Raw genomic sequence first — 13,273 nt, 5'->3', positions numbered from 1 at the left:
CGCGTAGTGTGCATGCACACAAATGCACACATAGGCAAGTCTTTTTAAAAACCGCCTCCGTAGCGGCAGAACGGAACTACAGGTTCACACTGCGAAATCCGTTCTGCACGTGCTCCCCCGTGTTCAGACATCCGGCCATGCGCAATGAATGTGCGGGGAAACAAAAACACCACTTCGGAGGTGGTGGCTTTTTAACCCCGCTCCAAGTCGTCCTCTGACGGGGTGAGTACGCCCGGGGAACGCCTGAAAGATGTGGCTGTGTGATCCTGCCCGTTTAATCCATCTGTGAAATGTGCCTCTATCGGGCCAAACTGCCAGTGTGAACACAACCATTATTGTGATGGCAAAGAAAACTGGATTTACCACTTTAATGGGGCTTCTAAAAGTTATGTCAGGGGGGAAAAAATCTCCTAATCTGTTTGTGACCACTATCTCTGCAACCTTTTATACAAAAGACAGATGGTAAAGGACTTTCTCAGCCCAGAGCTGAAACATGCATAAACCTTCACATCCTAACAGCAGATGGGGATATTTTTCACATGCTGCAGACCTGGTTCTGACCCCCAAAGCACCTACTGAGCACAGGCTCCCATCCTCATGGGAAGCTATTCTAAACGAACAAAAAGCTAAGACATTTCTTCAGAAAGGCATGTCACATCCAGCTGCTGTTCATCCCCCAACATTTCTACACCATCCACTGGAGCCTTGAGATCAAAACCTCACCCGGCAGCAGAAGAAAAGCTGTGTGAAGGCAGACCCACCCTTCAACGGGCTGGAGCCCTCTTCCTGGACACCCTATGGAGGCAACGGCTGACCAGTAGTCTAAGTACGGCACATCTGCTTGGCAGCTTCCTTTGAGCCCAGTTTAGTGCCTTACTGAAGCAATGCCCCAAAAAGGGGGGTAGAGGGTCCCATGCTGTGGCGTTGCCAATCTCTCTGCCACATGGGCGACACCACCTGCTCTGACCCTACACTGGCTCTGGTCTACCAGCATCCTACTCTGGGAAACCAGGAGAGGTGCTATGTGGCTGGTGGGAATTGGGTGTGTTGAGTGCCCCTAAGATCCAGGGGTGCAAAAAGATAGGCCCTGTGGTTTCTTAGGGGTCTGGCTACTCAGAGAAGGCTACAACTTTGGTGCTTCCATACCCCTTTGCCACCAGTTCCTCCAGCATTTCTGAGGCAGCATTATGGCCACTGGCCATGGCTGGCTTCCTTCTTTCTTTCCGGGTGGAACTTGCAGCAGTTCTAGAATGAAGAGAAGGTGACTCATCCCAAATGCCTGCAGCCCAAGAGAGAAACTCCCCTCCCCTGCTCCATGAGCAGGCCCAGAGGGAGATCTTTAGAGACGCCAGAGCAGGAGGTCCAGGCAAAAAGACAGGGCATGGCTGATGATGTCATCACACGCGACCTCATCAGGAGGGGCTCTGCCCTTCTTTCTGGGGGCTGCCGGGGGCTACATCTGGGCCCCTCAGAGAATGATTTGATTCTTGAAGCTCCGACTGAGCTCCTTGTGGGGAAGAACAATAGAATTCAGGATGACCACTTCAGCAGGGATGGTCACATTGCAACCTGGAGAGGAAGAAACATGAGAGACATCAGCAAAAAAGAGAAAACGTCACCTTACAAGGGTAGTTCGTTAGAGAGCTGCATACTCTGGCTGCAGTGGCAAAGAGCTCTATTACTTGCTGCAGCACCAAAGGCCACATAACTGTTACCTCCACTTCCTCCCAGACAGAACACGTCAGAAAGGAAGAGAGCCCAACCCCAGCTACCAGGCAAAGAATGCGCAGCGGCAGGGAAGGGAGGCTGGCTTCCCCCGTTCCTCCCAACGGCCAGTTGCACTTGTAACAGCAGAGAAGAGAGGAGGGACATTCTGGCTTCTGTCACCAACCCCAGGACCCAGGGCCGATGGGTAATTAGACCGCTCCAATTCTGTCTGGAAACCAGGATTCAAAAAACAATAAAGGCAGGAAAGTCTGTCTGACACAGAGCGGACGGGAAAGGGGCTTATTGGGAACCGAAGAACTTTACCCAGAATGGTGATCGAAGGGGTGAGGCGGCCATCTCGAAAAAGTGTCTCACTGTCTATCTTTGCATAGGGGTCGTTAGGGTTGGGGTCACTCGGGGTGCCCTCCACACGAGCCCATCGTCCAATGGTGCTATCCCAGCCCACAATGCTGTTAAGCACACAGGTGTGATCCTAAGAAAAGTGGGGAGAAATCGATCAATGAAGCAGCCAACACGTGATCAGTGACTTTCTGCCACAGTAACTGAGGAAGGCGGGGCCTGCTTCCCCGAACCAGAGCTGGCATCCCTCTGCACTGGTCTAAGCCGGCCGAGGCCAGTGGGCTGAGATGGAGGCAACTCTGCTTAGGACTGCAGTGAAAGTTTGGTGAGGATTCCCACATATGGGGAGCACTTCAAGTAGTCATTGGAAGCAAGTCCCATTCAGTGCAGCAGGACTTTCTTTGGAGTAAATATGCTCAGAATTGTGCTACACAAATTATTATTTAACAGAAAGGAAGATTTTTAGAAGTGGGATATGTTAAGGAAACAAATACATCGGTCATTCCCCCTTCACCAAATGTTAAGTGTCTGCATTTTTTTAAATGGCAGAACTGCAAATGTCCCACCATTCTTAGAAACTGAGCCACATTTACATACTGACTTTCTGACATACATACATCAAAACCTATAGCCTGTTTCAGGGTTTTACACAATCGCACATTTAACTCTGAGCTTGAAAGTCCTTGAATAGGAACATTTATTAAAAAAACCTTCACAGTATTCTAGTGCACACCTATAGCCTGTTTCAGGGTTTTATACAATCGCACATTTAACCCTGAGCTTGAAAGTCCTTGAATAAGAACATTTTTAAAAAAACCTTCACAGTATTCTAGTGCCACCTGCTGGGCATGAAACAAACAATTAGAGCTTTCTACACGCTCCCCTAGGGGCTATGGTGGCTCAGAGGTTAAGACACTGAGTTGCAGACTGGAAGGTCAGTAGCTAGCTTGGCAATTTGAGACCCGAGTGCCACATGACGGAGTGAGCTCCCGTCTCTGGCCCCAGCTCCTGCCAACCTAGCATTTTGAAAGCAAGAAACTGCAAGTAGATAAACAGGTACCACCTCAGTGGGAAGGTAATAGCGTCCCGTGCGCCTCGGCGTTTAGTCATGCCAGCCACATGACCACGGAGAAGTCTTTGGACAGCGCTGGCTCTTTGGCTTGGAAACAGAGATGAGCACCACCCCCTAGAGTCGGATTCGACTGGCTTTCGAGCAAGGGAAACCTTTTTACAAGCTCCCCTGCCTGGTTTTCATCTTCAGGAAGAAGCACACCGTAACTATACTTTCACTCAGCCCCCCACCCCAACTGCAGCCACTAGGGCTGCTATTTGGGAAAGAGACAACAGCTTCTAAAATCTACATGCAACTACAACCACTCTCAGAGTTGTATTGCTAGCCCCGACTCAGTACCTGTGGCAAGAACTCCCCATTCCTCTATGAACTTCCCAGGGGCAAAACATTGCTGTTTGAATTCTTAGAGAAGCAACAGCGTGAAGGAAGGTGACTGGCTCTACAGCAACAAATGAGTAATAAAACTATACTTACTATCCTAAAAACGGATCTTTACCCACAGATCAAAACACTCCCCTGAGAGAAGCACCTACCTGGAGAGACGCTCCATGCAGAATGATGGATTCACGCACACGCACTCCGGCCCCAATTGTTACCCCTTTTCCAATGGAGACATTGGGACCCAGCTGTAGAGAAAGCACATGAGAAAAGCCCTGCTGGATCAGATCAGTGGTCCATATAGTACAGCATTTCACACAGTAGCCAAGCAGTTACTCTGGAGGGCCAACATGGCTAAGGGCTTCCCCTGATGTTGGCAGATGTTTACTGTCTCTGAATGTGGAGGTTCCCTTTACTCATCACAGACCTATCACCCATGAATCTGTCTAATCCCCCTCTAACGTCATCCATGGCTGTGGACATCACCACCTCCTCTGGCAGCAAATACTACCTTTTAACCATTGAGTAAAGTATTTCCCTTTTGTCCATCCTGAACCTATTGCTCAAAAGCTTCACTGGATTGCCTCAAGTTCTAGTATTTTGAGAGAGGAAGAAAAACGTGTCTCTTTCCACTCTTTCTGCCCCGTGCATATTCTATAAGCTTTTATAACCCTTTACAATGTTTCCCCTTAAGTCACCTTTTCAAAACTGATGAGTCCCAGATTCTTCACCCTTTCCTCAATGAAAAGTGCTCAACCCTTTCATCATTTTGGCTGCCCTCCTGTACTTTTTCCAACTCTACAAAGTTCTTTTTGAGATACACTGACCAGACCTGCAGACAGTATTCCCCATGACAGCATACCATAGATCAGGCATCCCACCCTTTTTGAGCCTGAAGGCACCTTTGGAATTCTGAAACTGAATGGTAGCTGCAACCACAAAATGGCTGCCACAAGACATGAAGCCAACCACAAAATCTCAGGGAGTGGCGCCATGCATGACTAACAGTAACTTTTAACTATTTCAGGCAAAAGCTCTGTTTAACAAGATGCCTTTTAAATTAACATACTGTTTAAAGGCCCCGGTCACACGGCAAAGTTGCCGCGGGAGAGGCACGGATGGTGGGCGGATTACTTGGGTGCGATCACACCCCAACATCTGGGAAGTGGAGCACACCCGTGGCTTACCGCCGACAATGCGAGTGAAAAAACTAGTACCTCCAAGGTACTAGTAAACGTTTGCCACAGGCTGCCTCCAGACCCCCGTGGTGTGATCGCGCCGGAGCACGGAATTCCCCTCCAGTCCCTCGTTTACCTGCCGGCGCCGAGGGAAGGACCCGTGGTGTGCCACCAGCGAATCTGATCGCGCATCAAACTGCACTGGGGCAATAAGCCACGCCTCCCCCCCCTGCGATATCCGGCCCGTGTGACCAGGGCCAAAATATTTTATTACATATACACAGCTTATTTTCAGTCATACAGTGAAGATTCTTGCGTTGTGGTGGCACCTGCTGCCAAAGAAACTTTTGGAAAATCTGCACAGCCAACTGAATCTCTAAGGGTTGATCAGGAGCCCTGCTGGGCAAAAGTCCCCCCTGCCCCTGCTCACCCTCTAGAGACACTAGAGAGGCACCAGGAAAGGCTCCCTAAGAACTTTCGGGTGACCTGGAGAACCACTGGCTTTCCATTTTCCCAACAGATCTAGAATTTCATCTCTTGTCACTTCAATTTGACGTAGTTTTTCAGACTCCCTTCGCATAAATAGTGGCTGTGGCATGGGTAACACCCCCCCCCCCCAATGAACACAGATGCAAAGAATTCATTTAGCTTTTTTGCCATCTCCCTTTATAGCAATCCTTTTATTCGGTTATCCAAAGTCCAACTGCTTCTCTGGTTGGTTTCCTGCTCTGGATATATTTAAATAAACGTTTATGGTTTATCCTGATGCTTTTAGCAACCTGGTCCTCAAATTCATTTTTCACATTCCCAATTATTAACGTACACTTCTTTTGCCAGATCCAGTGGTCCCTTCTGTTCAATTCAGTGGGGCAGACGTTCCATTTTTTAAAAGAAGCCTTTATGGCTACTTTGACTTGGGTCATTAACCATGAAGCATTCTTTTTAGACTTCCTAACTGGAAGAATGCATTCTATCTGGGCTTCAAGTAGTATGGTTTTAAATAGCTTCCAAGCATCCTCTAGGAATTTGATTCTCTTGTGTTTCCCTTTCATTTTTGTCAAGCTCTCTCTTTTACATAACATAAGAACATAAGAGAAGCCAATGTTAGATCAGACCAATGGCCTCAATCAAATGTTAATGTTTTGGACTTTAGGGGTCCCATTCCTTTATATGAATGCTGTACTTAATAGCATTGTGGTCACTGTTTCCAACTGGTGCAACAAGATCTCCATCTCGCACCAGATCTTGGTCACTTCCTCTCTGATTGTCTCTGTGACCAACTGCTCCAGCACACAGTCATTTATGATGTCTAAGAATCTCATTTGTACAGCATGACTCAAGCACATATTTACCCAATCAGTGTGAGGGTGGTTGAAGTCTCCCAATATCACATTATCTGCTTTAGTCACACCTCCTTTATTTCCTTCTCCATCTCAAGATCAGCCTCAAGGCTGTGATCAGGTGGGCAATAATATCCCCTATTTTTAAGTAACCCTTAGGGCCCAGTATATCCACCCTTATCACTTCTGGCAGGGAGTTTGTTCTCCTAATTTTTTGACTCTAGGCCCTCTGATATACAGTGCAGCAGAAAGAGCATTAGTGAACTAGAATGCAGGCCACTGTTTTATCCACCTGTTCAGTTATGCACAGTGTCTATGCTCCTGACCGTACCCAAGTTAACAAACTACAACTCCGAGGTCCCAACCCATGTGCTAGGCTCATTATACCCCCTATGCTTACCACAGCAGTTGCATCCACTGAAGCTGTTGGGTGGATATAGACATTCCCTGTGTGGAAAAGAAAGAGCAACATAATTGGTTCTTCTCCCCACTGCAGGATGGTGAGGGTAAATGTCTGTGAACAGCATTCTGCTTTTCCATAACCACACAAGCATCCAGCTACAAGGCCAAGTATCTCTGTTGTCCCATCCTGGAGCTCTTTCTGTGTATACATAATTTCAGGATCATCTTATCCTTCCCCCTATTTCAGATTCTGGACCAAGCTGCTACAGATTCCTTTATAATACAGCCTCCCTCTAGAGACAATATGCTGAACCAAAGGCAGCTTCCCCCAAGTATGATATTTGCAGGTTCTGTCACTGAGTATAATTATCCCTCCCAAATCAGAGAAGGAAGGATGATGGAAGAGAGGGAGGAGGAAAGACAAGGCATTCGTTTTATATTCTAGTGCTTCAAATACCCAGAAAACAGAATGGTTTCCTAATCTGAAGGACCAGCTGCCATCTGTGAAGACCACTTTCAGAAGCTGGACCCACATCCCTCCTTCTTTGGAGTTGGTGGATCTCTCTACTAGAAACAGGATCTTCTTTGTTGTGGCTTCTTATTTGTGGGAACATCCTCTGCAGCAATTTGTGCCTGACATCCTCACTAGCATCTTTTAGCAACCAGATAACCTTGTCCACCACTGGAAACTGGATTTGATTTCTGATAAATTAAACTGCTTTTTTACAATCCTTGTTCTAATGTTCTTTGCATTTTTAAGTTTTCAGTAGCTACAAAACAGTTTTACAATTTAGAAGCTTCCTTTGATATTTATTTTAAATGAGAAAGCAGGACAGAAACTTTTAAATCAATCAATCCAATGAAATCTGTTAAATCTTGAGAAGCACTGAAACAAAAGCAACACAAATAGGAATAGCACTTGAGTTACAGAAACTTAAAAGAATGGCCATTACAGAATTTGGAGCAACAAACTACTGGTGCTAAAATTGACAAGCAAGATCCCTGAAAACTGAGCCAAAAATCTGGGTTCTGGCATCAGCATTCCAGTTGATATGTTGCAAGAGGGATGGATTGTTCCGTTTTATTTTGGTGCACGAATTGCGTGTCTTGTCCAACAAACAGAATGTGTCTCATGTGTATGTGTGTCAGCTAGGTCGCTAGAGGGGGGAGAAGCTGATGGATAGTCCGTTGCTGTAATGGAATCTTAGCTTTCGTTTCTTCCTGTCTCGTCTGATCTGCTCCCTTAGGCCGGTGACCTTGGTACCTTGCTGCTGCTTTCGCTGGGAATGCAAACCCGTTAGCTTAGGCGGGTTTTAGCTTATTCCCTGATTGGCTCAGACCCATCAGGGGGACCCATTTGACTTTTGTATAACTCCCCATTTCGCGCACTTGCAATCAGTTCTGACAGTGTATGTACAGATAACCTGCCTTTACTGCCTCAATAAACTTGAATCTTTCTGAAGGAATGTTGTTGAGAACTGATTGCTGCGGGACTCTGACAGAGTGTCAGAACTCTTATAATCCCTGACCCTGTACCTTACCATGAGTGACGAGGAAGATGGGGGTGTTCCAGCTACCACTGCAGAAGAGGCCCCCACTACAACGGGGACTGTTACCACCACAGGGGCATGTGTTGGGGAAGATGAACTCGGCCGGGAGAAGCCCTGGTGGGACCTGTACTCATGGGCCCACTTCTCCACCCCGACTCGGGAGTTGTGGGTAACCACCCCTCGGCTGAAGGGCCCCAGCCGGTATGATTACTTTCCCCCCGTGGAGAATGAGTGGGATTTAGGGAGGTATGGCGGTGGGGCCGAAGACCAGCTGGAATGTGTGAAATGCCAGCTGCAAGCCCAACAAGAGGAGATGCAAAGAGAGATGCAGGACATGATGCTCGACCTGCCCTGACTCATCGCTACTACAGTACAAGCTGTGGCTGCAGCGCCCTGCCGTGCCAGCAGCTCCCCCAGGTGGCCAGGTACCCCCAGGACAGCAGCAGCCTCCTGCACAGCAACCAGTCCTCGCGGGGCTGGCTGGGCAGCCCGGCTGCCCCGCCTGGGCAGCAACCTGCAGGACCAGCCATTCCACCCGCCCTGCCGGATGCTACGTTTGATGGCAACCCCGAGAAGCTCGCCTTCTTCCTGCTGCAAGTGCGCAAGTTCCTTCGGTATTGGGGGTCACACCTTCCCGTCAGACGAGTGGATTACATTGGGTTGCACCACAGAGAATGTGCGGCTGACTGGTATGTTGGGCTGCACAACTTGTGAGGTCCTGAGCTCTAGGAAGTGCAAGCGGTCATGTGGGCCTTGCGAAGGCAACACAAGGATCCTATGGAAGCGCCAGCCTGAGAGCTCTGAAGCAAGGAACTCGGTCAGTGCGAGAGTACTCCAACGAGTTCAAGATGTATGCGGCTAAGATTGAGGGATGGCCCGAAGCCATACTTGTGGAACAGTATCGTTTAGGGCTGAACCACCAGATCCTGGAGACCGTGCTTCGCAGCGTGAATCCCGTGACATTGGCCGCCTGGGTGAGAGAAGCTGGGGATGCCGAGAACCGCCTCCAGATGATCCGGATGCACACCCCTAAGCAGGAGGCGGAGGAGTGAAGACCCCGTGCCCCAAGCTGAAAGAGCCTCTACGTGATCAACAGCTGCGCCAAGGGCTCTGCCTGTGCTGTGGAGAGCCGGACCACTATGCCGCCTTCTGCCCCACGGTTATCACACCCCTTGGGGCCAAAGCACCGGAGCAGAAGACTGCAGAGACCCCCATGAAGGGCGGAGGAGCGTGCCTGAAGAAACCCCGAGCCCTCCAGCTAGGCACCCCTTCCGATGGCACTTCCTCTGGTTGAGACGGAACCCCCAGCCGGCAGGAAAAGGCCGGGACCTGCTGTGAAAGGTGCAAAGCAGCAGGTCCGAGAGCAATCTGCGCCACAATTGGTGAGCAGCAGCAACCCCCCTCTATTTTTTGTGACTGTGTCCGTGACCAGAGATGGGAACCCAAGGGCACGTACGAGCACTTATAGACTCGGGGTGTGCCAGAGACTTAATAAGCCCGTCCATAGTTACAGGGTTGGGGATCCCGGTGCAAAGGTTGCCCGAGCCATTGATGGATGGCTTTACCATGCGGGAGCAGCATGCGTTCGTCATCAACCCTATGGCCCGCTTCTCTATGGTACTAGGGAGCCCTTGGCTCAGGGCTCCTGAGTTGCGGAAGTTCATCGACAAAAACGTGCCTTGGGGTTTCATCCGCCCTGCCTCCTCTCTATTTGTGGCTCCCGTTCTCTTCCGGAAGGAGGAGGACGGGGGCTTGAGACTATGCACAGACTATCGGGGGCTGAATGCGGTGTCTGCCACGAACGCTTATCCCTTGCCCCTGATGAAAGACCTCCTAGCAAAGGCCACAAAGGGGAAAATATTCACTAAGTTGGATTTAAGGGACGTGTACCTCCGAGTGCACATCCAAGAGGGGGATGAGTTTAAAACAGCTTTCAATACACCATTGGGACAGTCTGAATACCTGGTGATGCCTTTCGGGTTGCAAGGAACCCCTGGGGTGTTCATGAACTTAATCAATGATGTGTTGAAAAAGCATTTGTTCAATGGGGCTTTGGTTTCTCTTGATGGTATCCTTTTATGTTCTCAAGATAAGGAGTCCCTTGTGAGATTGGTGCGGGAAGTCGTACAGACCACCACCAAAGCCCTTGCTAAGATGTTTATGCATCACATTGTGAAATTGCATTCGGTATCATCTAAGATAATATCAGACAGAGGAACCCAGTTCGTTGCTACTTTCTGGAAAGAACTCATGCAGGTGTCGGATATTGAGCAGGGCCTCAGCAGTGCCTACCACCTAGAGACACACGGCCAGACCGAACGGGTCAATCAGGTGGTAGAACAATGTCTTAGATGATTTACCAATTAGCAACAGGACGACTGGGCTGATTTGTTGCCTTATGCGGAATACAGTTATAATAATTCCGTTCATAGTTCCACGGGACTATCCCGTTTCAAGGCTTTATATGGCTATGGGGGGGGGGGCTCCTCACGGTGGGGGCTCCTAACCCCCCCCCCCAGGGAATCTCCAAATTTGGTGGCAAGGACTACGGGAGCACTGGCCCGAGATCCAAAGACTTTGAATAAAGCAAAGGCAGACTATAAGGCTCAGGTTGACAAGGGCAGAGCCCCGGAATGGAACATACAACCTGGAGATACAGTGTACTTGTCTACCAAGAACTTAAAGGGTCTCCAGCCTAGCAGGAAGTTGGGCTGGAGATATGTCTGGCCTTTTAAAGTGCTACGCAAAATCAATGAGGTGACTGTTGAACTTGAATTGTCTAAATCTCTTGAAGGCGTGCATCCCATTTTTCATTTCAGCCTGCTGCAGCAGGATCTGGGGCCAAATACATGGAGACCTCGACCTCCAGCCCCTCCTCCACTGATGGTGAATGGTGAACGCCGTCAGGAAGTCGCACAGATATTGGACTCGAAACTCAAACGTGGTCATGTGTTGTATCTTGTCCAATGGAAAGACTTTGACCTCTCACACAATGAATGGGTTGATGAATGCTATGTCAATGCGCCTAAACTGATTCGTGCTTTTCACAAAATGTACCCTGGGAAGCCTGGTGTGTGTGGGTCTTTGGGGGGCAGAATGTCAGCTAGGTCGCTGTCATAGCTGGTGGAGGGGGGAGAAGCTGATGGATAGTCTGTTACTGTAATGGAATCTTAGCTTTCGTTTCCTCCTGTCTCATCTGATCTGCTCGCTTAGGCTGGTGACCTTGGTACCTTGCTGCTGCTTTCGCTGTGAATGCAAACCCATTAGCTTAGGTGGGTTTTAGCTTATTCCCTGATTGGCTCAGACCCATCAGGGGGACCCATTTGACTTTTGTATAACTCCCCATTTCGCGCACTTGCAATCAATTCTGACACAGAGTGTATGTACAGATGACCTGCCTTTACCATACTCAATAAACTTGAACCTCTCTGAAGGAACATTGTTGAGAATTGATTGCTGTGGGGCTCTGACAGTGTGTGGGAGGGGAGCCAATACCTCGGATAGTGGACCCATCTGGATGGTTCTGGGCAAGTCTCTCTGGATGGCACTGATTGTAGCAGCTCAGGTACAGGCGGTTGGCATAGATGGCAGATCTGGCAAAGTGAATGAAGGAGACATTATACCTGATACTACCACCAGGTACGGTATGTATAGGACAGAGAGAGAGAGAGAGAAAGATAATGAATTCCTTGGCCAAAAGGCAGCTAATGCTTAATATAAGCAGCATCTGTTTTACCTTGAACAGTTCATGGTGTATTTCTCTCTCTGCTGACAGAGTTCTCCTAACCCTATCCTGGTATGCTCTTCCCCAACTCTGCACCGATGCATAAATTCTTTTTCCCCTCCAGAATGCATTCTTGCTATCCATGAAACTCAACCTCTGTTTTCAAAAATAAGATGAGAATGATAAAAAATGTCTACTTATTCTGCTTCTGAGATCCATGTTATTAATTTGGAATTCTTTTTGGCACGATCTGGGAAAGGTCAAAAGAAGAAGAGGCTGTGCTATAGAGGCTGTAGAGCATTATCATGAAAGAAAAAACTGTGATCAGTGTCCACAATCAGCCTGCACCACCCCATCCATCTCCTGACTGATAATGGAACTTGAGTTCAGTCCTTTCTTTGGTTTCTGCCGTTTCACAATTCTGCAACAATACATTTTATAGATTAATATCCCAACCATAATGGCTAGAGACTTGTCAAAGAAAAGGAAGCCAGGTTCTATAGGATGCAAAACTCTGTGCGAAGTACTTGATTCTATGCTTGCACGGCAATCCCCAGAGAATGATCAGAAGGCAAATAACGCGGCAAGCCCGCTAAACAGCTAAACAGGCTGGATCAGGTTAGTGCCTGAATGGCAGAAATCCTGGAACCCCATGGACACAGCATTTTGGGTTTTATTTATTTGAAGATGTGCATGACACCTATCCCAAACCTGCTTGATGTGGCTCACAATTAAAATGGTAAATACAAACCAATCCATAAAAATGCAAACAAAATCAATAATGTCAATTGAAACCATACCAATAATAACAGCCCATAAAAGCAAGGTAAAAGGTAAAGGTTCCCTTGCTCGAAAGCCAGTCGAGGGTTGCGGTGCTCATCTCCGTTTCCAAGCCGAAGAGCCAGCGCTGTCCAAAGACATTTCCGTGGTCATGTGGCCGGCATGACTAAACACCAAGGCGCACGGAACGCTGTTACCTTCCCACTGAAGTGGTATCTATTTATCTACTTGCAATTTCTTGCTTTCGAACTGCTAGGTTGGCAGGAGCTGGAACTAGAGACGGGAGCTCACTCCATCATGCGGCACACTCGGGTCTCAAACTGCTGAACTACCGACCTTCCACGGCCTGCAGTTCAGCGTCCTAACCACTTGAGCCACCGCAGCTCCTCATAAAAGCAAACCAGAGTATAAAAGCACTTAAAACACAGCAGCCTAAAATGAGGTGTGGTTAGACCTCACTTGGAGTACTGTGTTCAGTTTGGGGCACCACAGTTTAAGAGGGATATTGATATGCTGGAACGTGTCCAGAGAAGGGTAACAAATATGATGAGGGGCCTGGAGACCAAGTCCTATGAGGAAAGGCTGAAGGAGCTGGGTATGTTTAGCCGGGAGAGGAAACGACTGAGAAGTGATACGATAGCCATCTTCAAGTACCGGAAGCACTGTCATATAAAGGATGGAGAGCAGTTGTTTCCTGTTGCCCCAGAAAATCAGAACCAACAGACTGAAATTAAATCAAGAGTTTTCAGCTGAACATCAGGAAGAACTTCCTGACAGAGCGG

At 48.4% G+C, this 13,273-nt stretch overlaps 1 protein-coding gene across 1 annotated transcript in view; it reads right to left on the bottom strand.

Moving 5' to 3' along the window:
- Positions 1 to 226: 226 nt before the first annotated feature.
- The window catches only part of GMPPA (GDP-mannose pyrophosphorylase A), a 19,660-nt gene continuing 6,613 nt past the window's right edge, over positions 227 to 13,273 (bottom strand). Inside the window, exons 9-13 of the mRNA XM_015426903.1 lie at positions 11,483 to 11,580; positions 6,436 to 6,482; positions 3,673 to 3,765; positions 2,032 to 2,200; positions 227 to 1,569 (exon numbers count right to left, since the gene is read on the bottom strand). Of these exons, the coding sequence (XP_015282389.1) occupies positions 1,469 to 1,569; positions 2,032 to 2,200; positions 3,673 to 3,765; positions 6,436 to 6,482; positions 11,483 to 11,580 (508 nt within the window). The 3' untranslated portion in view covers positions 227 to 1,468. The remainder of the gene's footprint in view (positions 1,570 to 2,031; positions 2,201 to 3,672; positions 3,766 to 6,435; positions 6,483 to 11,482; positions 11,581 to 13,273) is intronic.

This window comes from Gekko japonicus, unplaced genomic scaffold, assembly GCF_001447785.1.
Source record: "Gekko japonicus isolate JY-2015 unplaced genomic scaffold, Gekko_japonicus_V1.1 scaffold104, whole genome shotgun sequence".
NCBI lineage: Eukaryota > Metazoa > Chordata > Lepidosauria > Squamata > Gekkonidae > Gekko > Gekko japonicus.
This window is presented reverse-complemented; position numbering and strand designations above follow the sequence as displayed.